This window comes from Oryzias melastigma, linkage group LG14, assembly GCF_002922805.2.
Source record: "Oryzias melastigma strain HK-1 linkage group LG14, ASM292280v2, whole genome shotgun sequence".
NCBI classification, from domain to species: domain Eukaryota; kingdom Metazoa; phylum Chordata; class Actinopteri; order Beloniformes; family Adrianichthyidae; genus Oryzias; species Oryzias melastigma.
This window is the reverse complement of record NC_050525.1, coordinates 16,046,614-16,069,874: the sequence shown is the minus strand read 5'-3', so window position 1 is coordinate 16,069,874 and position 23,261 is coordinate 16,046,614. Positions and strand designations below refer to the sequence as shown.

At 36.7% G+C, this 23,261-nt stretch overlaps 2 protein-coding genes across 2 annotated transcripts in view; one reads left to right on the top strand and one right to left on the bottom strand.

Annotated features, from left to right (window-relative positions):
- Nucleotides 1-10,623, bottom strand: part of grm5a (glutamate receptor, metabotropic 5a) — a 25,373-nt gene extending 14,750 nt beyond the window's left edge. Inside the window, exons 1-6 of the mRNA XM_024266137.2 lie at nt 10,439-10,623; nt 10,024-10,325; nt 9,824-9,957; nt 7,842-8,103; nt 7,585-7,699; nt 4,005-4,254 (exon numbers count right to left, since the gene is read on the bottom strand). Of these exons, the coding sequence (XP_024121905.1) occupies nt 4,005-4,254; nt 7,585-7,699; nt 7,842-8,103; nt 9,824-9,957; nt 10,024-10,245 (983 nt within the window). The 5' untranslated portion in view covers nt 10,246-10,325; nt 10,439-10,623. The remainder of the gene's footprint in view (nt 1-4,004; nt 4,255-7,584; nt 7,700-7,841; nt 8,104-9,823; nt 9,958-10,023; nt 10,326-10,438) is intronic.
- A 5,113-nt stretch (nt 10,624-15,736) lies between these two features.
- On the top strand, nt 15,737-23,247 carry LOC112139508 (tyrosinase). The gene is made up of 5 exons (XM_024262329.2): nt 15,737-16,911; nt 20,646-20,862; nt 21,790-21,937; nt 22,013-22,194; nt 22,282-23,247. Exons 1-5 carry the CDS (start codon nt 16,090-16,092, stop codon nt 22,545-22,547), a joined length of 1,635 nt encoding a protein of 544 aa, XP_024118097.1. The 5' UTR covers nt 15,737-16,089; the 3' UTR covers nt 22,548-23,247.
- Nucleotides 23,248-23,261: the final 14 nt, after the last annotated feature.

Sequence of the window (23,261 nt, the reverse complement as noted above, 5' to 3'; positions counted from 1 at the left end):
ATATATATATATATATATATATATGTATAATGTATAAATGAATATGTATACCACACACACACACATATATATATATACGTACTTTATTTGATTAAATTATACTGTTTATAACAATGTTTTTTATTTAATTATAATATATATATATCTATATATATATAAACATAAACATTTTACTGTTATAAATAATATAATTGAATCAAGAAAGTAAAATGTAACTTTAACAAGATACAAGAACGTCTTTATTTTATAATAAATGTATGTTTATATAGTCTAGATTAAAGCTGTTAGAGACCTTACTTAGCTTTTCTCATGTCGTGGGATGCACAAACCTGACAAGACTACAATTCCCACCATGAAACACCAAACAGCAAATGGACGGATATAACAGTTTTTGTGGCCAAAAAGTTACAAAGACGAATCTGAAACAATGAACAATGTTATCAGTGATGAATCACCCTTCTGCAAGCACATGATCATGGGAATCTAGTGCGTGGTGAGCCAATAAACCAAATTAAGATCACTATCTGAAGAAGGCAGGTGTGCATGAAAGGAGAAGATATGACGCTGCAGTTTGAGGAAAAGTATCAACTGGAAGTAAAACAGCAAAAAAAACTTGAACATTTGTCCTTGACTGATGAATAGCAAAATAGCATAGTTACAGTCACACTCTGACACACAGAGATATGAATAAGTTTAAGCATTTAATTAAAAAAACAAGAAAAAAAATAGTCAAACACAAAATTCTGTCCAGCAAACCTGAACCACAATCTTTACTGAGAAAGTTGGTTATCAAAATGGAATAAAAAAATGTAAAGTTGCATAGATGATCCAAACAGCAGTAAAGTATGTACAAAATTGAAATAAATTTTAAATTTAGGTGATAATTTTACACTACTTTTAGTCAACATTATGCAACATTATGTTCTTGACTATCTAAAAAGATGGAGAATTGCTCAATTTGAAAGTGTTTATATTTCTGTAACTGTAAATGTTTATCATATTTTAGAATAAAAACTTTTAGCTTTTTAAAGAAATCTTTTTAAAATGTGCACACAAAAATGATTGTGTTTTTGTAGGTCTTTTTATAGTCTGTCTCAAAAATGAGCTGTCTTGTACTGCTTCTATATTCAGCACTTGGATGCATCTACTTCCTAAATTAAGAAAGGCAAAGGAAAGATCACTTCTGTATTCATGTAGCATAGCATATAAAAAAAAACATTCTTCCAATCGACTTAAAAAAAAATGAAGAAAAAGGAGTGTTTTTTGGAAACTTCTCTAACCAAGCTCGAGTTACACAACTGTTGAGTGGGCGTTTTTATAATGCCTGGTTCTGGTGATGTAGGAAATCATTTTATAACACATCCTTAGAGAAGTGAGGACAGAAATGGTACACGAGCAGGAGCGGATATTTAAAAGCATAGAGAGCTTTGACTCTGGATAGTTTGAATCACTCTTCAGCAGGCGCTCTGAAACCCACACATCGACCTGGGGGGCCAATATGCTGTATGCAGTATGCTTCTACACCACCTACATGCCTGAAGACAGACTCAAGTGCAAAAGTGTGCATTATTGACTCTCACACGCACACACAGACGCGCACACCCTACCGCGCATGCAAACAATAAGCTCTGAACTTTAAATCTAGCCCCTTTTCACTTGAATGTTTTAGACATAGTGTAAATAAAAATAAATATACAATTCTTTAAGTGCAATACAAACATTTACAATGCAAATAGAAGCAGCTGGTTGTATTTGTGAGTGTAAAGTCACATTTTATCCAAGAGAAATGGAGGTTTTCCCTTATAGGAGCACTCATGTATGCATTAAAAAAAGCCATTTCTGCACCACAAAAATACCCTATATGCAAACCAGACTGCATCTATAATAAAAATGCAACTTATAGAATTAAGCAAAGGTTTTCAAGCATGTTTTACTCACTAAAGAGGCCACCTACACTGCAGCAATTCTATTTAATGGAGTATTTTTGACGCTTGATTTCGCTGGCAACTGACATAGCAAAAATAAGTGCAGAGAATGTTTGGAAGACATTCAACATCTGCTACATGACTCAGACACGTAAAACTGTTATTTACGCTAATTTACTGGATAATTAGGAGAAAATACACCTGACGCCTGTTGAATTATTCAAATCTCCCTCTGGTTTGTCTCTCTTTTTTTTTAATCTACACAAATTGTGCTGTTCAGTATGGCCACTGTTGTTGATTTGCAGCTTTCATTTCCTGCATTTCTCAAAATTCATATTTATTTATTTATTTGACATTTGATTTATTTTCCTGTAACTATCAAAAAACTCCACATTAACTTGTAATTAGCCGCTATTACATAAGAAGATGCAAAATGAGAGCATGAAAATGCTAAACACAAGTCAGTTTATACTTACTTTAAAATAAAGTAGAAAACAAATAAACACACGTCAACTGCTGTTCTGCATGTACAGACTATAGAGTGAATTATTTGGTAATATGTAGTTCAAGGTTATTTTATGTTTCCTGCTGTCAGATTTGAGCGACAGCCTACATATGTGGCTCCTAATGAGGAAAGGCATTTATAGAACACCAAGGACACGAGCGAGCCAGAGAGATGAACCTTAAAATAAAACATGGTATTCTCAGAAAGAGTCAAACAACTTGCTAGTCCGACCCTTCTTTTTTTTTTTTGTTTTTTAAATCGTTTTTAATTAAATAGATTTAGAATTTAGCATGTGTACTTACGGTTTATTTAACCACGTTACCAAGAAATGACAGGAATTCACTTTATAAATGCACTTGAAACTATTTGATTAATTACAATTCTGACTGTAAACTAGTCTGATCTCGACATTTGAAAATAACCAGAGTAGGGATGCTTTTAACCCAACTCTGAGGTTAAAAAGAGACTAAAAAAAAAAAAATGGGGTTAAAATGAAACTACTCTAAGACTACAGTCACATATCCCCAAATTCCGCCGATCGTAATACAAGTTTTTCAGCCAATTCGTCAGGCGGCATTTGCAACCAGGAAGTGGCAGTCGTATTTTTGCCAACGGATTCTCACTCGCAACTCATCACATATGGACGTATGGTTCGGGCCCCCCTCCGTGTCACTTTTTGACGTTTTGGGTGTCCCCAACTTGTCGTTTTTTGACGTGCTGCCTGCTCCAAATAAACTTGGGGTTCCCAACCTCCAGTACTGGTCAGAGGGCCGCTCGGTACCGGGTCACAGACAGGATAAAAAATACTCTTATCAGAGGTCCCCAACCCTCGGGATACAGACCAGGTACAGTACCCGAACCCTAACCCAGTACTGGTTTCACTTCTGTTGCTGCATCCAGTGCCGCTACCAGTACCGCATCCCGAGGGTTGGGGACCCGTGAGGTCACGCGGTGACAGTTCAGTGACAGGTGAGAATGACATCATTGGGCGGCTACATGTTGCCTGAATGGTCGGCCGGCGGCAGCTCTGACTGGATGTGTAAATGTCTCCAGACAGTGGCCATTCACATCAAGTGCCGCCAGCCGCCTGGCAGCCCAAGGATATATAAAACGCCATTCTGCACGCCGCCTGTCTGCCGCCGTCTACATTCAGGAATTGGCATGAAATCTTGAAGACTCTGCTGATGCCTCCCTATTGTTGTATTTGTGACATTAACATTAATTTTGCTTCACAAAGAAACACCAGAATTATACCCCAACATAAATTGGGTCGAGGTGTTTTAAAAGTGTGGATATGGACTGCTAAATTCAATGTCACTGCCTTATGAGTGCAAAAGAGTGCAAAATATACCTTCCATTTCCAAGACAGTAATAGAGAGAATGAACATGTCAAACAGACGATGATGAGGGTGATGATGACAAGACAAAGATGGTCCATGATGATGATGTATATCTGAAAAAAAAATTTTACAGACTAAAAAATGAAAGCCAATCATCTCATGAAAAATTCCAAGAATCTAATTTTTGGTGTGATATGTAAGTGAGGTTTTTAAAGGACAGAAGAGGCCCCTCACCTTCCAACCAGCAGAAACTCCCCCACCAAGCGCTGGCGCCTCATGGCCATCAGTATGCCTCTGACCGTCATGCCCTCACAGAAGCAGGCCACCACTCTGGCTTTGGGCAGATGACCTCGGAGTTTCTGCAGCAGTTTGTCAAAGCTCTGCTCTCCTGCATTGCTGTAAATCTTATCAGAGTGGGCGATGCAGATTCCCTCCTTTGCTGCCATGTCTTTAAATGCTTCCATTCCACTTTCACCATAGTTACCTACAGACGAAGAAAAATATATAAATTAGACATTTGTTACCTAAGAGTGTTATAAATAGACACAAGTCTCAACAGGTTTCTTCATCGGAGCTCCTGAAAACAAGGCTAACCTTGTTTTTTTTATGGTAATTGTTTAATCAAATATATTCCAGTCACTTTCTAGCGCTGTTTACTTGTGTTCACACTTATGTGAGCACAGAAGAAAATGAATACGGTAGTGCCAACACAGCAAGAGTCCGGGGAAGTCATCTCTACCATGGGAACTGTTGATGGTTGAGCTTCCGGATTTCGCTGAAAACTAGGTCACCCATTTTCTGCTGCTGTTTGATTTCAAATTTACTATTATTTACTGGGTCATCAACTTTTTCTATGCAAATGCGTAAAGCGTAAAAAAGCCAGTTCTGCATTTGACAGTGAAAACTGTTTTTTGTAATAGAGTCTACAAATGAATTCAGATTAAATGCTGCATTTGTTTACAGTGGGGCAAGAAAGTATTTATTCAGCCACCAATTGTGCAAGTTCTCCCACTTAAAAAGATAAAAGAGGCCTTTCATTTTCATCATAGGTATACCTCAACTGTGGGAGAGAAAATGTGTGTCAGATGACACCAAAACTGAACATTTTGGTAAGAACTCAACTTGTCGTGTTTGGAGGAGAACGAATGCTGTAAAGCATGGGGGTGGAAGCATCATGCTTTGGGGCTGTTTTTCACTGGGACTAGAGCTGCCACAAACGATTATTTTAAGAGTCAACTAATCACTGATTATTTTTTGTGATTACTCGACTAATTGGGCCATGTGGAAAGTGGATGAAAAACACACATCTAAACCATCATTAGCTTTAAACTAACTAAAAATAAAGATAATGAAGATGATAGTTTATTAAACTTTTATGGAATTGTGCAGCCACTGTCCTAAAAGCAATATTATACTAGAAAAGTGAAATTACTTTATTTTAATGCTTTTTTGCTGAAAGTAGTCGCTTTAGATGCTAAAGCTTTTTGTTGAAAATGGTAACGCCATTGACTAATTGCTGCAGAGATTTACTGAAAATGCAAAAGCTATTTGCAAAATGTTAAACTTGCTAAAAGACTGGAAATTTAGTTAAAGCACCATGAAAGAACTTTGAAAAAGAATTTTGTACTAAAATTTCTTAAAAATCCCTAATACATTTCAATTTTGCAAAAATATTTAGTGTGTTGCTTAAATATAAGCTAAACCCCCCATTAATCCAAAAAACCTCAGTAGATGCCTAATTAGCCAAAAAAAGTATGTTGCTTAAATAGTAGCCAAACTCCAAAATAGCTTAAAAAGTGAACTAAACTAGTCAAAAAAAACTTCAGTAGAAAAAAAATTAGCCAAAAACGCTAGCATATTTAAAAAATATTAGCTATACTCCAAATTAGCATAAAAAACCTCAGTAGATGCCAATTTAGCCAAAAAGCTAGCACTTTGCTTAAATACTAGCTAAACTCCAAAATACCTTAAAATTCCTCAGTAAAGTTAATTAGCCAAAACTTTAGCTTGTTGCTAAATTATCAGCTAAACTCCAATATTTTTGAAAATTACTATAAAAGATTCAAACATAGCCAATTGATATTTTTAAAGGCTTGTTGCTAATCTATTTAAAATTTTGACATTTGAAGACTTTCTTATTCATTTTCTATGAGGCATAATTTTCCCAACATTTCAAAAACTTTGAGGTTAATGAATACCAAAAACACAAGCAGTAATATCCTGAACCAGATGAACATTTTGATACCAAGATGGCTGAAATTGCTGAAAGTGTGATTATATGCCAAAAACTTAAAGAAAGAAGCAGGAGAATCATTACAGTATAAATGCTTACTAAGTATTAAAACACAATTTAATGAGGCTGGCATCTGAAACAAGGAACTATTTCTTCACAAAGGATAAAGTTTTGGTCTCACTGACTCAAATACAAAGAAAATAAATTTTTTGGAGCTGAACGCTGACAAATTTGTTCAACTTTACTACACTCTGACTTCATATAATATAAAGTAACGACTAATCGGCTATTAAATTAGTCATCGACTATTTTAATAGCCGATTAGTCGTCGATTAGTTGACTAATCGTGGCAGCCCTAACCAGGACGACTGATCTGTGTAAAGGAAAGGATGAATGGGGTCATGTATTGTCAGATTTTGAGTGAAAACCAGCAACCTTACAGAAAATATTTGAATGCTGTCATTGCCAACAAAGGGAATATAACACATATTTCCCACCATAATTTACAAATAAATTCTTTAAAAATCAGACAATGTGATTTTCTGGACTTAGTTGAGGTATGGTGACATTACAGGCCTTTCTCATCTTTTTAAGTATGAGAACTTGCACAATTGGTAATTGACTAAATACTTTTGGTCCCACTGTAGCATAACTAAAGATTCAGATTTATCTTTGTCACAAACTTGATCCAAGACCCCTTAATAAACATCTACATTCACATGAATGACTAAGCACATGTGATCGATTTGACCCATTTCCACTGCTAACTGACTTTAAAAAAAGCAAAAAAGAGGATAAAGTCAAACATAAACATTGAGCATTTCAAAACGGGAGCTTTAAACCGCGTTTTATCGAGAAAAAAAAAAGCATTTGGCTCAAAAATGACTTATTTTAAATCCTCCTTAAAAACAGCTTGGTATATTTATAGGGGAAAAATAGAGTCAAGACTTAGTATTTATCTACAGGGATTTATTTCATACATCAATACTGAGACACTGAGAGGTTACAATAGATGCTATAAATTCAAGAGAACAGAAAAAACTAGGGACGCACTAAAAACTGAGTTTTTTCTTGCACATGTGGGATTCATTTTTTAAGGACTTGTTCTACTGAATTCTTACTGATGTTCATATTAACAAAATTTTTTTGAGATAGCTTAATTAAAAAAAACAACTTGTCATCATTTTAGCACCTTTTGTGAGATAATGCAAATTTATGAGCCACTTTTTTATATAATCATGTTTTTTTCTTGTTTGCTTAAAAAAAAGAGACTAGGGGATCAATTTATTCAGCGTAACTCTGGGAATCCTTGATGCTGCAGAGGCTTTGAGATGTTTCAGCAGCAAAAAAGTTAAATTTAGCATTGAGATTAGGAATAAAAGAAGGATTAAGGTTGGACATTTAGTAAAGAGAGTTAAAATTATAACATTAGTGGGGCTTGGGGGGATGACTTAGGTTAAAAAGTGGCTATGCAGAAGCTCGTCAAACTTCACATTTGCTATTGCACGATACAGAGACAATAAAACAGACTTCAATCGGATGCAAATGAAAGAATGAAAGGATGCACGGATGCCGTCTCACCCTCGGTGTGTATCGCAGACACATAGCTCCAGCTGTACCTCCTGACTATGTCCACCATGGCTTTGGCCTGCTGCATGTCTGATGGCACCACCCTCATGAAGTATTTGAACAGGCTCTTTTGGAAATAAATTTATTGCACATTTAAACGAGTTTCCATTAAAACAATTCTAACAATTCTGTAAAACATGTTACTAATAATTTGTACATTTAAACTTCTTAAATGTTTTCATCCGTGTCTTTTAGTAAAGTAGGCCCACCTTGTCGCTGAGATCCATGCTTGTGGCTGAGTAGGCTATTTGAGGAATGTTAAAAAGCTGGAGGAGATTTTGCACTTGGATGGCGACGGAGCTTGATCCGGGTCCAATTAGTCCAACAATGGGTTTCTTGCCCTGAAGAAGAACACTTCCTCCTTCCATGGTGCATCTGCCCTGGCTCTCTTCATCGTCGCTGGACACCAGTGTGTCACGGATGAACTCAATGCTCTGCTCCAGTGCCACCGCAGAGTGCCAGCATGAGTCCCTGGTATGGACAAAGCTTCCAGTTATTTTAAAAAAACACTTGTGACATAAGTAGTTTACACTTTCTGTAAATAAAAAAATCAATGTCCTCCATTTCTGAGATAGAACCAGAACTGTTTTTAGTCCCTTACGTTATGGACGCTTTTTGAAATTAAAAATTGTTGGGTTTTTTTTTTATGCTTTTTTTTATCTTCTTTTGGTGATGTTTTGTGTACATTAACTCTCTGCTCTGTCCATATATTTGTTTATTTGGATAGGGATGGCCATATACTTAATCTGGCCCGCCAAACTAGAATAAATTATATTGATAATCCTAATTATTGTTGGATTTTCCCAGTGTTACCATCTCCCAATAGATGGTGCACTCCAGACACATTGACCTTTGTTTAGGTGTAGAAAGTTACTCTGCATTTATATGCGTTTTCATATGCGTCATTTCTCTAAGATTGCATTTCTCCTTCATTTTCAACTCGTTGGTGCAATTGGTACTAAAATTAGAACAAAAATTCTCTCTATCCCTCCAATTGTAGGGGCAGCAGCTCTCTGCTGACCGGCGACTATTGATGACATCATTGAGTGGGAGTGACAAAGACAATCCGAATTCTTCCCCTACCCCTATGGCTTCTCCCCGGTCCCCCCAATTGTAAGGAAATTTGAAGGGGTAGAATTATCCAAAATATTTTTTTTAAGGGCTAACTCTTCCGGTGGAGGGATACAGAGTGTATTTCTTCAAATGGGTGTGCTCTGAAGCACTGAAGTTTACATTTAAATGCAAGTCATGACTTTTTGTTTTAGCATGACCTTTTTTAAAGTTATAAAACTAATGTTATGTATTTCTGAGCGCTAGTAGCTCCGCGCTAATGTAGCTAACCGGTGACTTTCAGATCGAGTGGGAATAACGTCTCGAATTTGAAGACACTGGCTTTGTCTGAATTCCTACCCTACTCACTATATAGTGAGTTCACCATTTTGTAGTGATGTCCAAATCTGCAATTCCAAAAACGAGTGCTCTAGAAATTTCCCAGAAGTCTTTGCAAAAACTAGCATGCATTGATTATCGCTACATTAGCGAATATAGACCACAAAGCATGTCCGAATTGCTTTAAAATACAGGGCACCATATAGTCCCGCATTGTATGTTTTGTTAGTAGTTAGGGTTGGAATTAAGACATATTTTTCCATAAGTCTCTGTTTGGAGGGCTAAATGTAGGATAGGGAGAAGTCGTAGGGGAAGAATTTGGATTCTGCCCTAGTTTTAAAATTAAAAACTCAAAAATTTCCAGGTTTAAAATAAATATATGCATTTTTAGTCAAAGTTAAAGAAGATTTTAGGACAAATTCCACGTTATTTCTTCCTCTTATGAGATGGATTACCCAATCATGATTCCATGGCCCACAAGTTTAAGTTTGCTCACTCAAACATATGTGTCATTTTTCTGACTTCTATCTACTTTGTGAAGTAGCATGCTGAGCTAAAATTTGCTGATGTAAGACTTCTGACTGCTGTCCTATATTTTGTTTTACAGTGAGATTTATTTTGTGGACCGGCATCATGATAATTTGTGTTAAATGGATTTTAACGTTCAATAGAACAGATAATGAGGACATATTTGACCTGCTTTTTCCTCCTGCAGTATTTACACTCTTCTTCTGTATATTAGTAGAAATTTGCTGCAAAAAAAAAAAAAAAAAAGTGAGAAAATTCCTGATGGTTTGCTGACCTGATCTCACAACCCAGGGTGATATTGGGAAGGATTGTGGAATCTGCATTAATCCGATCCAGAGTGTGCATCATGGCTTCCACTCTCTGAATCCCATACTGCTCACGCACAGCACCACATTTTCTCTCATGGACCTAAAAATTCAAAAAGATTTATCACCCGTTTCACATGAGGAATGCATGAACTTTCACAACAGGTACCTTGTCAGCAGGTGGTTGATGGTGGACAGAGAACAAAGCTCCGATGATGATGTCACCAGGGATGTGTGCCAAAACTCTTCTCTCGTTGCTCTGGGCGTTTACTCCAACCTGCTCCTTCAAACTCAGCCAGCTCACATCACAAACCAGCAACACTGAGACTGTAAGCAGCCCCGCAGACAGCCTCTTCTGCACCCCTGAGCTCCTCTTGAAGCCTCCTGCCATCCTTGGTCCTCTCAGAGCTGAGGCTCACGCAAACACCTCGACTTTGGCATGATGAGCGTGGAGCCAAAAGCAGTGCTTTCCTAAACAAAGCAACACGGAGAGGAAGTTACCGCCGGTAAAGCAGTCTAAAACACCTGATATCGTCTCCAATTCCGCTCTCTTGACAGGTAAACTTTCAAACACTTGTGCTCACCTTCTCCTCTGCCGGTTGCCATGTGGATGTCACTCCTGACGAGAGCATTTCCATCACAGAAGAGCACCAGAAGGAGCTGCAGCAGCTTCTTGCTCAAGCTCGCCTGGCTACAGCAAACTGCAAATAGCAGCAGATAACACATCCCGTTATTGGAACATGTTTGAGTTACTGACGCACACGACATCCTCCTCCTCCTCTCTCCCTCCTCCTCCTCCTCCTCACTCCCAGCTCACATCAACAGAAAACTACACTTGAAAGGAGGCTGCGATGTTGATTTCAAACTGGAGATTTAAAAAAAAAGCATTATTTTTTCTAAAGTGATCATCTTTTCTAAACATTTATTCATTAAGACGTATTTACCTCTGAAAGCAGGTGTTGAAGCACAAATAGACGTTCTTCCAGAAACTTAATAGACGATTGCAGGAGCGTGCACAGCTTGTACCTGAGCTGCACAGCATTAACAAGCTGTGCACGCTCCTGCAATCGTCCAATCTGGTTCTGATTGAAAGTCTCTTTATGGCACAACACCTGAAAAGAGTGGCTAACAGACTTATTTAACCCACTGGGCAAAAGGCTCCTTTCATGGTCTAGTTTAGGAATACCCTTGTACTATTACTACTACTACTACTACTACTAGTAGTGATAATAATAACAATAATGAAGCTTGAGTGTGTTTTCAGCTATGAGAAAAACGGAAAAATAATTGACTGTTTTTGCTTTCAAGTAGGCAAAGCAAGTTTATTTGTACAGCACATTTTAAGTAACGTATTTTTCGGAGTATAATTTGAAGTTTTTTTTCATAGTTTAGCCAGTTGCGGACTTATACTCAGGAGTATATTTGTGGGGGCTTTTTTTAGGCATAAATAGGCTCATATATTGGTTATTTTCCCACTGGTTGTCTTTTAGTAGTTGTTTCCTCTAACAGCCACTAGAGGGCGCCGCATCTGAGTATCTGCTACTAACAGTGGCAGAAGAAGTGTCGCCCAAACAAACGTGGGAGAGAATCTGATTTTTTCCTCGTAAACTTTGATGTTTTTCTTATACAGATAAAAAGATTAGTGTTATTGTTTTTATTTTATTTTTTGTTACACTGGGCTCGGCAGATTTGTTGAATTTTCAGACTTTTCTCCTAAAAGTGTGACTTATACTCTGGAAAATACATTACATAAACGATTCAAAAGGCTTTACATAAAACATTAAAAAAACATTCAAGAAATATTAAGAGTAATAATTAAAATAGGATTAAAAATGAAAGGTAAATAAGACATCAAACCAGGTAAAAAGGTAAAAATAAATAAATCTTAGATGAAAAGGGCAGATGTAAACTTTTAAAACATACTAGTCAAATGCAGCTGAGAACAGGTGGGTCTTTAATCTGGATTTAAATACACTGAGGAAGTCTATTTCAGATCAGTGGAGCATAGAAGCTGAATTCAGATTCTCTTAGATTTAGTTTTGACTCTGGGAGCTTACAAAAGATCCAGATGACCAGAGAGATCTGGTACTTACCTCTTTAGATGCTAAATTAAAAGACATAAACATATAGTATTTTGACTACCTTCTATAAAGCTCAAAGGGCTTTGCAGTCACAGTCCCATTCCCTCATGCACACACACAATCAGACTGTGAGCTGCCAGACACTGCAGCCAACCTTAAACGACTGGGAGCAAAGTGGCTTTAGGGTCTTGCACCAAACGTGTGATCTTCAGACCTCTGCTCCACAGCTCATATTGGAGCTGAAGTGGTTTGATGCACATTTGCATCAATAATCACGGGAATAAGAATAATATTTTCTTATTTTAGTAAATCTTCTAGATCTGTGAAAGCCTTCTTCAAAGTGACAGAAGTTTCACTCCTGTCCATTTTACAAACAGTCCACACTAGATTATGAAGAAAAACTGACTGTTTAAGGAAACACCTAAAAAAAACTGTATTTCTGACAGATGAGACATGGAAAAGGGTGTGCTCATTAGTGATTACTCACATGACCATTAGGACCGCCCCAAAATAAGACCATAAATATGAAGATAGAGAAAATCTTAAGGATATACAGTGTTTATCCTCTTGTAGTCCTTTTAGATTTGTATAATGAAGAATCTCTTACTTATATTTTACATGTGATGGTTGCAAGAAAGATTATTACTTTAAATTGGCCTTTAACCAAATCCAACAAGTCTACTAAATCAAGTCTACAAGGTGGAATATCTGACTGCCCAACTACAACTAAAAATGTATGTTTTTTTTAAAGACTGATGGGAGTGACTACTATGTTTAAATAATATTTACTCTCTCTTTGGATAACTGTTGTCTTCCGTATGTCCTCCTTTGGCACATTTACATGTGTTTATATATGAATATGTGAGCATGTGTATATGTACATATGGATATGTGTTTTCACACTTAAAAAATATGTGATTGCATCTCTGTCTTTTATTTTTCTTATCTGCTGGAATATACCCAGTCTCAATGCTTGTTTTTGTTTATTACAGTTATGGTAACTGCCTGTATTTCTGCATTTTCTGCATTTTAAGGCAATAAGAATGAAAAAAAGAGGCTGTGTTTCACCACAATGACAAAATAGGTAGAAAAAATGGATGTTTTCCTGGACAAGTATAGTTAATTTTATTTTTGCACCAGCATTATGTCACTTTTATGCTTTAAAAGCTTGGTTTTGTATTAGGGATTAGTCTGAATTGATTTAGAAACTGTGTCTTCAGTCATAGGGTTTTTTTTTGGTTCACTGCAACTGTAACCATCAGCTCATCCTTGGTTCCTGCAATTACAATACACAAAAGTCGCCACAGTAACCCAATGTTTTCTTTTTTTTTTTACTTTCACTCCCATAGACCTTAGCAACAAACAACTATGCTTTTTTAATAATTATTTTATTTAAAATTATATAATAAAAAGACATAAAATAGTATTATGTTTGACAGTCTACTCTGAGGTATTTGCAAGTTTTAAGAACTAATTATGACGCTCCTCTTTCTCTGAGTATAACTTATCTTCTCTTCAGAGGAGATTATTTTCCTTCAAACGTTTCCTTTGTGTTAGATGTTTACACAAGTCTGTCTTTGCACAAACGTTTACTGTCTTAACAGACACTAACGCAACTAAAGTATTTGATCTAGTCTATGTGAGGGAATCAATTTTCAATTTCAAGAAAACAAAAAGAGCAAATAATATGACAAATGCAAGATTTATTCAGTGAACGACGGGTTGAGCAGATGTAGTACGATCAGTGGTGCATCTCATTTGGATTGTATCATCATGCCCCAATTTCTAAATAAACCAGAGGAGATACCTTAGGGTATAGCAAACCCATGTTTGACAGCCGAGGCGATGCTTTCATAACTGCAGTTTTGATAGATTCCAATCGTTCTATCGTGAAATATTTTTGAGCTGAATTTGTGCATCAATGAAAGATATAGCGTGTAAAAGAAAGAATGTATAATACAACATTTTAAAACTTTTTTTTTCTTTTTTTATTAAGGTTGTGTAACAAATGTTTTTGTACTAAGTTGCAAATAAAATCATTTTTGAGATGTGTCAGATTACAAAACTGAAGTTTCTTGTTGCCTAGGGAGACAGGAAGAGTGCTTAGAATTGATCAAAACAGCTATGGCTCCCTCTAGTGTCCAGAAGTGTGCTCTCATGAGACATATTTGCCCTTTACAAGTTATAACTGAAACAATTCTATGAAATGACTAAAAAAAACAAAAAAACAAACAAAAGTCTGGATGTAAGCTGCTTCAGTATAGAATCATGTGAGTTTGCAGCACAAAAGATAACCCTTCATTCTAAGAAATGATGGTTATGCATGACACTAGAAACCTGAGGCAATGATGTGCTTATCAGATGTTAAATAGAAAACACTTTGTTTAAAGTCTGCTTGGTATTTTGCACAATAGGCATGTGTGAGGTCATGAGATAACCGACTGCGTGGTTGTAACCATTACAAATGCATTTCCTCTCAGGGAACTTTAGCTGCACTTTTAAGAGAGGGTGGAACAGCTTTAATAACTCCTTTATGACTTTGGTTTTTAAGTAACAATGTTTGGTTTTGGGGGATTATTAAAATGGAATAATAATGTCAGTGACTTGAAAAGAAAATGATGACAATATCTGTGATTTATTTCCAACATTAGAAAAGATCTGCAATACATGTTTTAAATATGGTTAGGAAACGTTAAAATTAAATCTGGACGTCTGTTTCTAGACTGCTTGAACTGTGCAACGGTGCATGCTTTTTTAACTGTGTATTCTGCCTTTTTTAATGACTAGTGCACTTTTATCTGGCAACAAATAATTGTATTTTCTGTTTTTAGTGACTGAATGATAAATGCTTTTTAAATTTTACAGTAATGAAGTGTTTTCTTTTCTATTTCTTGTTTTAAGAATTTTTATTTGAGTTTTCTACTTGTTTTCATGACTAATACACTATTATCTGACAACAAGTAATTTTATTTTTTTGCTTTTAGTGACTGAAAGATTGATCTTTTTTTTAAATTTACAATAATGTGATCATAAGGCATTTTCTTTTTTATTTATACATTTTTTCTGCTTTTAACAATGGTTTATCCTGTTTTTTTTAATGACTTAAGCACTTTTATCTGGCAACAACCAATTTTAATTTTCTGTTTTTTGCTACCAAATTATGGATTTTTAACATTTTCAAATTCACAGTAATGTGATCATGTGGTCTTTTCTTTTCTTTTAGCAATGTTAAATTGTGTATCCTGTTTTTATATATATTTTTAATGAAATGTGCACTTTTATCTGCCAACAACCAATTTTAATTTTCTGTTTTTAGTGACCGAATTATGGATTTTTAATTTTTTTTTAAATTCACAGTCATATTGTGTTTTATTTTATTTTTTAACAAACACTATTGTGTATCCTGTTTTTTGTTAATTGATCACTTTTGGTAACAACTAATTTTTGTTTTTAGAGACTGAATAATTCACTTTTTATGTATTTTTATGTATAATTTCTTTCTTTTTTGTAGGTTTTACTATAGCAAATTGTTGTTTCAGTGGATAAGTGTCGCACCGACCAGGGAGCACTTTTAAATCAATCATTTTTCTGTGTGGCCACACCATTACCATGGTGGTTTTAGTGTATCATGTCAATAAAAACTGTTTGCTTCTTGACTAAAGATCATAAGTAAGCCAACATCCTCATTACTGAAGCATAAAACCAGCATGTAATCACTGTAACCCCATGGTTTCCCTTAAGCTGGGAAAAAGATCAACATTTTTGTCCAGCATTTTACACTAGCTGACTTTTCATGGATCTTCTCTTAATAATATAACCATTTTCCAAATTCTTTAATTACTGTAGGATTAACAGATGGATTCCTCGTTAAATGCTACCAAAGGTTTTTTCAGTCGTAAAAACCTTCTTTCTAGTAATTTGTCATAGTAAGGTTTCTCGTGGGAGGAGTTTGCTGTGGGATTTCAGACTAATTCCCCCCTCATAAGGTAAGCTTGAGGGTTTTGCAGCATGTGACTGCTTCAAAAAAAGGGGTGGAGTGTGGGGGAGAGCAAAGAATTTAAGCCAAGAATTTATCACACATCCCACTTTTTTTTTCTCCAGCTAATTTGTGTGTGACCGATTGTGCCTCCAGACGTTTAACTCCTGCTGCTGTGATGTGGCTTTTAGGAGTGGTTGTTTTGCTGCTGTGTCTGGTTCCGACCCATCAACAGTTCCCTCGTCTGTGTGCAACCCAAGAAGCCCTGCAGACCAGGGAATGTTGCCCTGCTTGGCAAGGGGACGGCTCGGCTTGTGGGGCCAGGTCAGGGAGGGGCTCCTGTGAGGATGTGAGCGTGACGGACCAGCCAGATGGACCGCAGTACCCCTTCTCTGGACTGGACGACCGTGAAAAATGGCCCTTAGTTTTCTTCAACAGGACTTGTCAGTGTACGGGGAACTTTATGGGCTTCAATTGTGCAGACTGTAAGTTTGGCTACTTTGGGGAGCGCTGTAGTGAAAGAAGAGAGTCTCTCAGGAGAAACATTTTCCACCTGACCAGAGCAGAGAGGAACAGGTTTGTGTCATACCTGAACTTGGCCAAGCAGACACTCAGCAGCGACTATGTTGTGGCAATAGGAACCTACAGGGAGATGCAGAATGGCTCCAACCCACTATTTGCAAATGTCTCCATCTACGATGTGTTTGTCTGGATGCACTACTACGTGTCCCGCAATGCACTCTTAGGTGGCCCGGGGAATGTTTGGGCCAACGTGGACTTTGCTCACTGGGCACCTGCCTTTTCTCCCTGGCATCGTGTTTATTTGCTGCACTGGGAGCATGAGATCAGGAAGCTGACCGGAGACACCACTTTCTCCATTCCATACTGGGACTGGAGGGACGCCCAGAGCTGTGATGTGTGCACGGATGAACTGATGGGGGGCCGCAGTCCCCTGGATCCAAATCTCATCAGTCCAAGCTCTGTCTTCTCTTCTTGGCAGGTAAACACATTGGCAAGTTTGTTTTTTGTGTGTATTTACTTTCCAATTATCTTTTGTTCAACAAAAAAACATCAATTGCAGTTAATGGAAGGAGTTTGGGAACATGTGTAACGTCTAAAAAACACACAATTTAATAATTTATAATGTAAAAGTGTGTCATTTTACGCATTTAAATCAAACAAAATGATATTTTTTAATCCATTTTGGGATTTGAACACCATTTTTTGGTGTTTGATTTATTGTTTATTTTTCTTCCTAAATTAATTGGAGCTGTTCATCTAGTAGACCTGATCCACCATCTGCAGGTTGGGGCAGTACCATCTGGCATTACTGGTGTGGAGATGGTTACCAGCTTATCAAGACCAGCTTTTTTATTTGATTATTTAAAACTATTTTGATGGTCTTGGCCTTACTATCTGTCAGCCTAAAAAAATATTTTAGATTATGAACTCTTCCTGCCCAAGAACCTCAGGGTTGAAGAGACTGCTAATATTCCAAAAGTAGAAACTAATGTTCTTAGCGTAGCTTACAACAGATTTTTTTATCCTTTTTTTTTATTTAGGACTTTCTATTCATTTTTCTCCTCTTTTTATAGTTTAACTGATTAATTGATTATTAATCTTTTTATCAAAATGTGAAATAGTTAATAACTTTTGACAATGCTTTGGATGAGTTCCTTTCAAAATAAAAGACACTCTGTGTCACACAGGATGTCAATGTCAATGTAGCAAATGTAGTAGTATAGTATATGTCAGGAGTCAGTACTCTGTCTCCCCCTTTAGCCACCAGCGGGTGTCCTCTCCAGAGTACTGACTGCACTACATCTACCAGCAGCCCCAGCCCACAGTTCCTGGATGCTGCTCAGCTGTCTCCAATCTGACAATCACCCACCTGCTCCTTGAGCAGCACACAGAGCCTCACTCTGTGTGAAGTATTGTTTGTGCCACCCTGCCTGCAATACCGAGCATTTCATTCTGGGCATAATCTTCTGACTGCCGCCTGCCCTGACCCTTGCCTGAACTCTCTTCTCTGATGTGTCCATGCTCATTGATGACTTCTGCCTATCTGACTAGGATTTAGCTTTGTGGATTTTTTATCTGTGCTTAGTTCCTGCCTGAACTAATAAACCTGCTGCACGTGGAATCAGCTGTCTGCCCGTTTGTGACGGTATAATGTTGGCACTGATGTTAACAGATGAACAGTTTGTTTCGGCATTTGTGATGCATCTCAGTATTAAATTTGTAGATCTACCTAGCTAACATTAAATCAGAACTCATAAAGTGACCCTAAGTGTATTTTTTTTAATTAACCACAAGGTGCACCTAAAGTTTTTAATTTGTTAAAATATAGAAAATCTGCAGTAGAATCCAGCACGCCTTAATTTTTTTAGTGTCTAGTTTTATTCTAATCTTTCTCTCAATACATCCTCATCTTGAACGACCATCCCTGCTCAATCTAATAGTTGGTTGCCATAAAGATCACTCAAGCCTTTGTGGTTAGATGTCCTGCCAACCGTCAGGACATGACCCGGGTTTATTAGGGTGGTTCTTGTGGTGACTCTGTCTGTGACCTCTGATGAGAAGGTTCCTGGACTGAACAAATCCCCAAGATATTGCTTCCTCATCTTCATTACCAGAGGTTCACACTTGTGTTTGTACAGACAGGAAGGAGGATGGATTATTTTCATGGTTTGTGTGGTTTCTTGTATAACAAAAGTGTGTCCTAAAAATGGCTTGGTTTTCTTATAAAAACGTCCTAATATTTTTCCAGTAGAGTCAAATTTCAATTACAGATTTTTATTCTAAGTTCCTTATTCATTTGAAAGATTTTGACTGTTGCTGCTTTTTTCAATTATTTTACTCAACTTAGTTTACAGTGTGAGTACTTTTGACCTAGATTTAACCTACTTTTTTTTCTTATAAAAGTATAAAAAAAGAACATGAAAGATGCTTAAAAAGGGACCTTGCAGCCTTCTTGCTTTGTTTAGACTAGTTAAATAACAGTGTTGATGAAAGTAACTCATTGCAAAAGTAATATATCACAATAACACATTACTTTTTGCTTAAAGAAGTGTTGAAAGACTTAACTATTGAGTTTTGAGCAATATTTTACCCTTCAGTAAAAATGTTTACAGCAAGAGACCCAACAACCTAAACATAATCGATTAAAGCAGTAAGACCATGCGGCATTTGAGGTTGTGGTTGATCAATTTAAGCTTTTAAAAATACAGACTTAAATTGCTAAGCTAATTTTGATGTCAGCTTTCAAAGAATCAAACACCTAAATGTTTTGTTGTCCTGTTTTTTCACAGAGCTGTCTGTCATGTTCATTTTATCCTGCTTTTATCAGGTAGGGGGGTTCTTGTTTTAGTTTATCTGGCACAAACAGGCTTCAGGCCTCTTTTTTCAAAGCAGTTGGTCTTTTTTTTTTTTTTTTACATTTTTAAGAACTAAACTGACTGAGGGTTTCCTCTCATTCATTCATTCATCTTCCAAAACCAGCTTAACCCCTTTCAGGGTCATGGGGTTGCTGGAGCCTATATCAGCGACTGTTGGTCGCCTGGACAGGTTGCCAGTCAGTCCCAGGAATTCTGTGCGTTCAAATTACTAAACAAACAGTATTATTAGTTGTCATCTTAACACTACATTGCCTCCTAATATAAATAAAAAAAAATACTTAGAAGTACATTTGCCACTTTAGATCAGAGGTGGGCGAACTACAACCTGATGGCCATATGCGGCTCGTAAAACTATTTAATCTGACCTTCCAAACCAGAATAAATAATTTTGATTACCAGAATTAATTTTTTATTTTCCGTGTAGTTCAAGTGTCTCCCCATATATAGGGAACTACATATAAATTCACCTTGTTTAGGCACAGAAAGTTATTCTACATTCCTGTAGAGTTTGAAGATTCGTTTTCATGTTTACAATTTTGAAATAAAAACTCCAAAATGTTCTGTTTTAAGATAATTTTCAATCAAGATTAAGCATGTTTTTGTCCAGATCCTGTTATTTCTTTCTTTTACGACATAAATTACAAAAAATCTGTTACTGGTCTGGCCCTTCTGTTAAATTGTAGAACCCTTTGTGGCCCACTAGTAAGAAAGTTTGCCCATACCTGTTTTAGATGTTATGTTTACTTCTGCAGGTATTATTAACCCTTAGTAGTCTCTGAGATCATTGGGTTCAAAAAAGTTTTTAGTATTGAAATATTTGCTTTAAACATACCAAGAGTTATGAAACACTGAAAAAGTAATCAATCTAATTTTTTTGTTGATTATTGCAGTAGAAAGTAACAGGATTTACAACTTGGAATTGTGTTTTTTTGGATATTTTTGAGTTCATTGTGGAATTATTATGTAGTATAATAAAAATGTCTGTTAAGTGGAAAAAAATAATCTGAGCTCGTACTAAATTGTGGACATCAAGCCACGCCATTTTTAGAGCAAATTGAAAAGTAGTAAAAAATACTCACAGAGGCGCTAAATTACTAAGTGTTAAGAAAGAAACTCTTAAGTGACAAAGAACTTATGAAATTTTGAGAGAATAATATTGTAAGGTGAGGGGATTATCAATAACAAGTAGTTTGAAAGTAACTCACACAACACTGTTGAGTAATATGATGGAGTAAATATACCTAGAAACGCCTCTACTAACTATATACTTACCAATTTCCTTTTCACTGATTTCATTTGTTCCGCCACACTCATCCTCTGTCTCTTTGGTCTAAAGGTCCTGTGCTCCCAAGCTGAGGAATACAACAACAGAGGAGTACTGTGTGATGCCAGGGAAGAAGGCCCAGTGCGCCGTAACCCTGGGAACCACGACCGTAACCTGGTGGAACGAATACCTACTTCAGCTGAAGTGGAGTTCACCCTCAACCTCCCCAACTACGACACCGGACCGATGGACCGCACCGCCAACATGAGCTTCAGAAACACTCTGGAAGGTCTGATTCACGCAGCCACACGAACAACAAAACAACACTTAACACAAATACGCAACACTGTGCAAAACCTATCAAAATTTTGATTATTTCTTTAACTCAATTCTTGGGTTATTCATATTGGGATATATTTTTGGTTACTTTTTGGAGCAATACCATCTTTGGGTTATAGTGGTTTTATTTGAACCCAATTGATGTTTTATTCCTGGGTTAAAAAACCCTAGGTAAAAGTTAGTACCTTTTTTAATTGGGTTAAAACATCTCAACTTGGCTTATTTTTAAGTATGGAGTTTTTAGTATGTTTATTTGAAATTATGTCTTTTTAAACTTCAGGATAGGATTACAGTACAGTATTGAAATTTTAGTCTCATTTCAAAACATTCAGATGCTACTAGCATTCATTTCTGATGAGGCTTTGTATGTCAAATTCTCTGCATAGACCTGGACCCTTTTACTTTTTCCTGTAATTATGAAGATATAGCGTTAATTATCAGCAGCACTTGTATTCACCAAGTATTCATTTTACATAACATAAGGAAATGGCTTTATTCCAGCAGTTTCTCCTCTGATTGGAAAAGTTCCCGTACTTCTGACAAAGGAAAAAGCCTGTAGAAGCCCAGTCCAAGGTTTTAAATCCCCTGGGGTGGAAGGCGATACACAATAATGAAGCTATTCAGACAGACTGCATCAGATGGTGGAGCCCTGAACACACAGCCAGTTTGCACCTTCATGAGACCCAAGCATCTCACATGATGGCCGAGTGAGGAAGAGGCTCTCATGTGACCTCAAACAGCCCACATGATGCTATAAAATATACCTTCAACTGGTGCAAATGCTGGAAACTTACTTAAAAACTTGGACAACAACTCCTTTTGCCAAAATAAAAAGTTAGTTTTCTGGAAGGTTAAGTGGAAAAGTTTCTCTTTACAGGATTTGGGGATCCCCAAACTGGGTTGGGTAGCAGTTCTCGCCTGGGTATGCATGCAGCTCTGCATGTGTTCATGAATGGATCCATGTCCTCAGTGCAGGGTTCTGCAAACGACCCCATTTTTCTTCTTCACCATGCTTTTGTCGACAGGTGAGTCCTGTAGATTAATATTTTCAAATTAGGAATTACTACTTTGACCTAATTTTCTCTCTTTCTGCATCAAAGTATTTATGAGCAGTGGCTCAGGAGGCATAATCCAGCTCCATCCCAGTACCCAGAAGCCAATGCTCCTATAGGGCACAATGGTGACTACTACATGGCACCATTCATACCTCTCCATCAAAATAAAGAGTACTTTATATCCAGCAAAGACCTTGGATACGAATACTCTCACCTCCTAGATACAAGTAAGTTCTTGCCTTTGATATAATTTTCAAACCTTTCAAAATAAAATATTTGCTAGTTTTCCATCATTTCAATTCTCATCTTTTCAGACCAGAGGCTTTCGGAATCCTTGCGTCCCTACCTGGAGGAACTTCGGGAAATGTGGCCCTGGATGCTGTGCGCAGCCCTCTGTGGAGTGTTCGTGACAATAGCCGTTGCTGCAGTGGTTCAAACCGTGACACAAAGATACAGAGGATCATCCTGGCCTCAAGGGAGGAGCTGGAAAGGTGGATTTGTTCTCCCAGAAAGACAGCCTTTAATCCGCAGCGGCGACAAAGACGACACCAACCACCCAAACTACCAGACTGCTATGTGAAGACTTGTTCTGAATGTCATTTTTTTTTCATACCAGCGTTGTGAATTAGGAGTGATAGAGACCTGAGGTACGGCGTCTTTAATTACTGGCTTTTTAAGACACTGCAGATGGAAAATGCTGGATTAAGACTTGAGCATCTTCAGAATTTCCCTCCATTGCAACATAGTCTGATATTTGTAGCTTAGCAAAAAGATGTCAATATGAGCTGACACAAATGTTACTGGATGTGATAAGAGGTGCTCAAAGGAAACCAAAATGAAAAATATTAAGAAGTCTGATACTTTTACTGCATTTGTATGACTACAGACAAACTTAAGAGTTAAATCACTGTGAACAAAGATACTTATGGGGGTTTAAACCAAGATAATTCACTTGAAATTGACATTTATGTGTAGGATCTTAGATAGAATAGCCAATAATTATACTAAAATACTTAATAAAAGTACTACACTGAAGTAGAAAGTTGTATTATTACTTTATAGTCACAGAAATAAACTCAGGTGCTAAATATTTGTTGCTTACAACTTCGGAAAACTGTATTTTCTATTTGTTAGTTCCACATAAATGAAAAATATTTTTTTTTTCTTTCTGGTAACATTCTTTATGTGTGGAATAATACATAAAAATATGTAATTACATATGAGGTAAGAGATACAAGCTTTTTTGTAAAAACAAATCTCTCTATCCCTATTTATATACACACACACATCAAAA

What these genes read in the sequence shown, in the direction of transcription:
- LOC112139508 (XM_024262329.2), top strand. Translation starts at nt 16,090, where the DNA reads ATGTGGCTTTTAGGAGTGGTTGTTTTGCTGCTGTGTCTGGTTCCGACC. An exon ending in CACCATGCTTTTGTCGACAG is followed by an intron (nt 21,938 to 22,012) that starts GTGAGTCCTGTA and finishes TCTGCATCAAAG; the next exon opens with TATTTATGAGCAGTGGCTCA. An exon ending in CTCTCACCTCCTAGATACAA is followed by an intron (nt 22,195 to 22,281) that starts GTAAGTTCTTGC and finishes TCATCTTTTCAG; the next exon opens with ACCAGAGGCTTTCGGAATCC.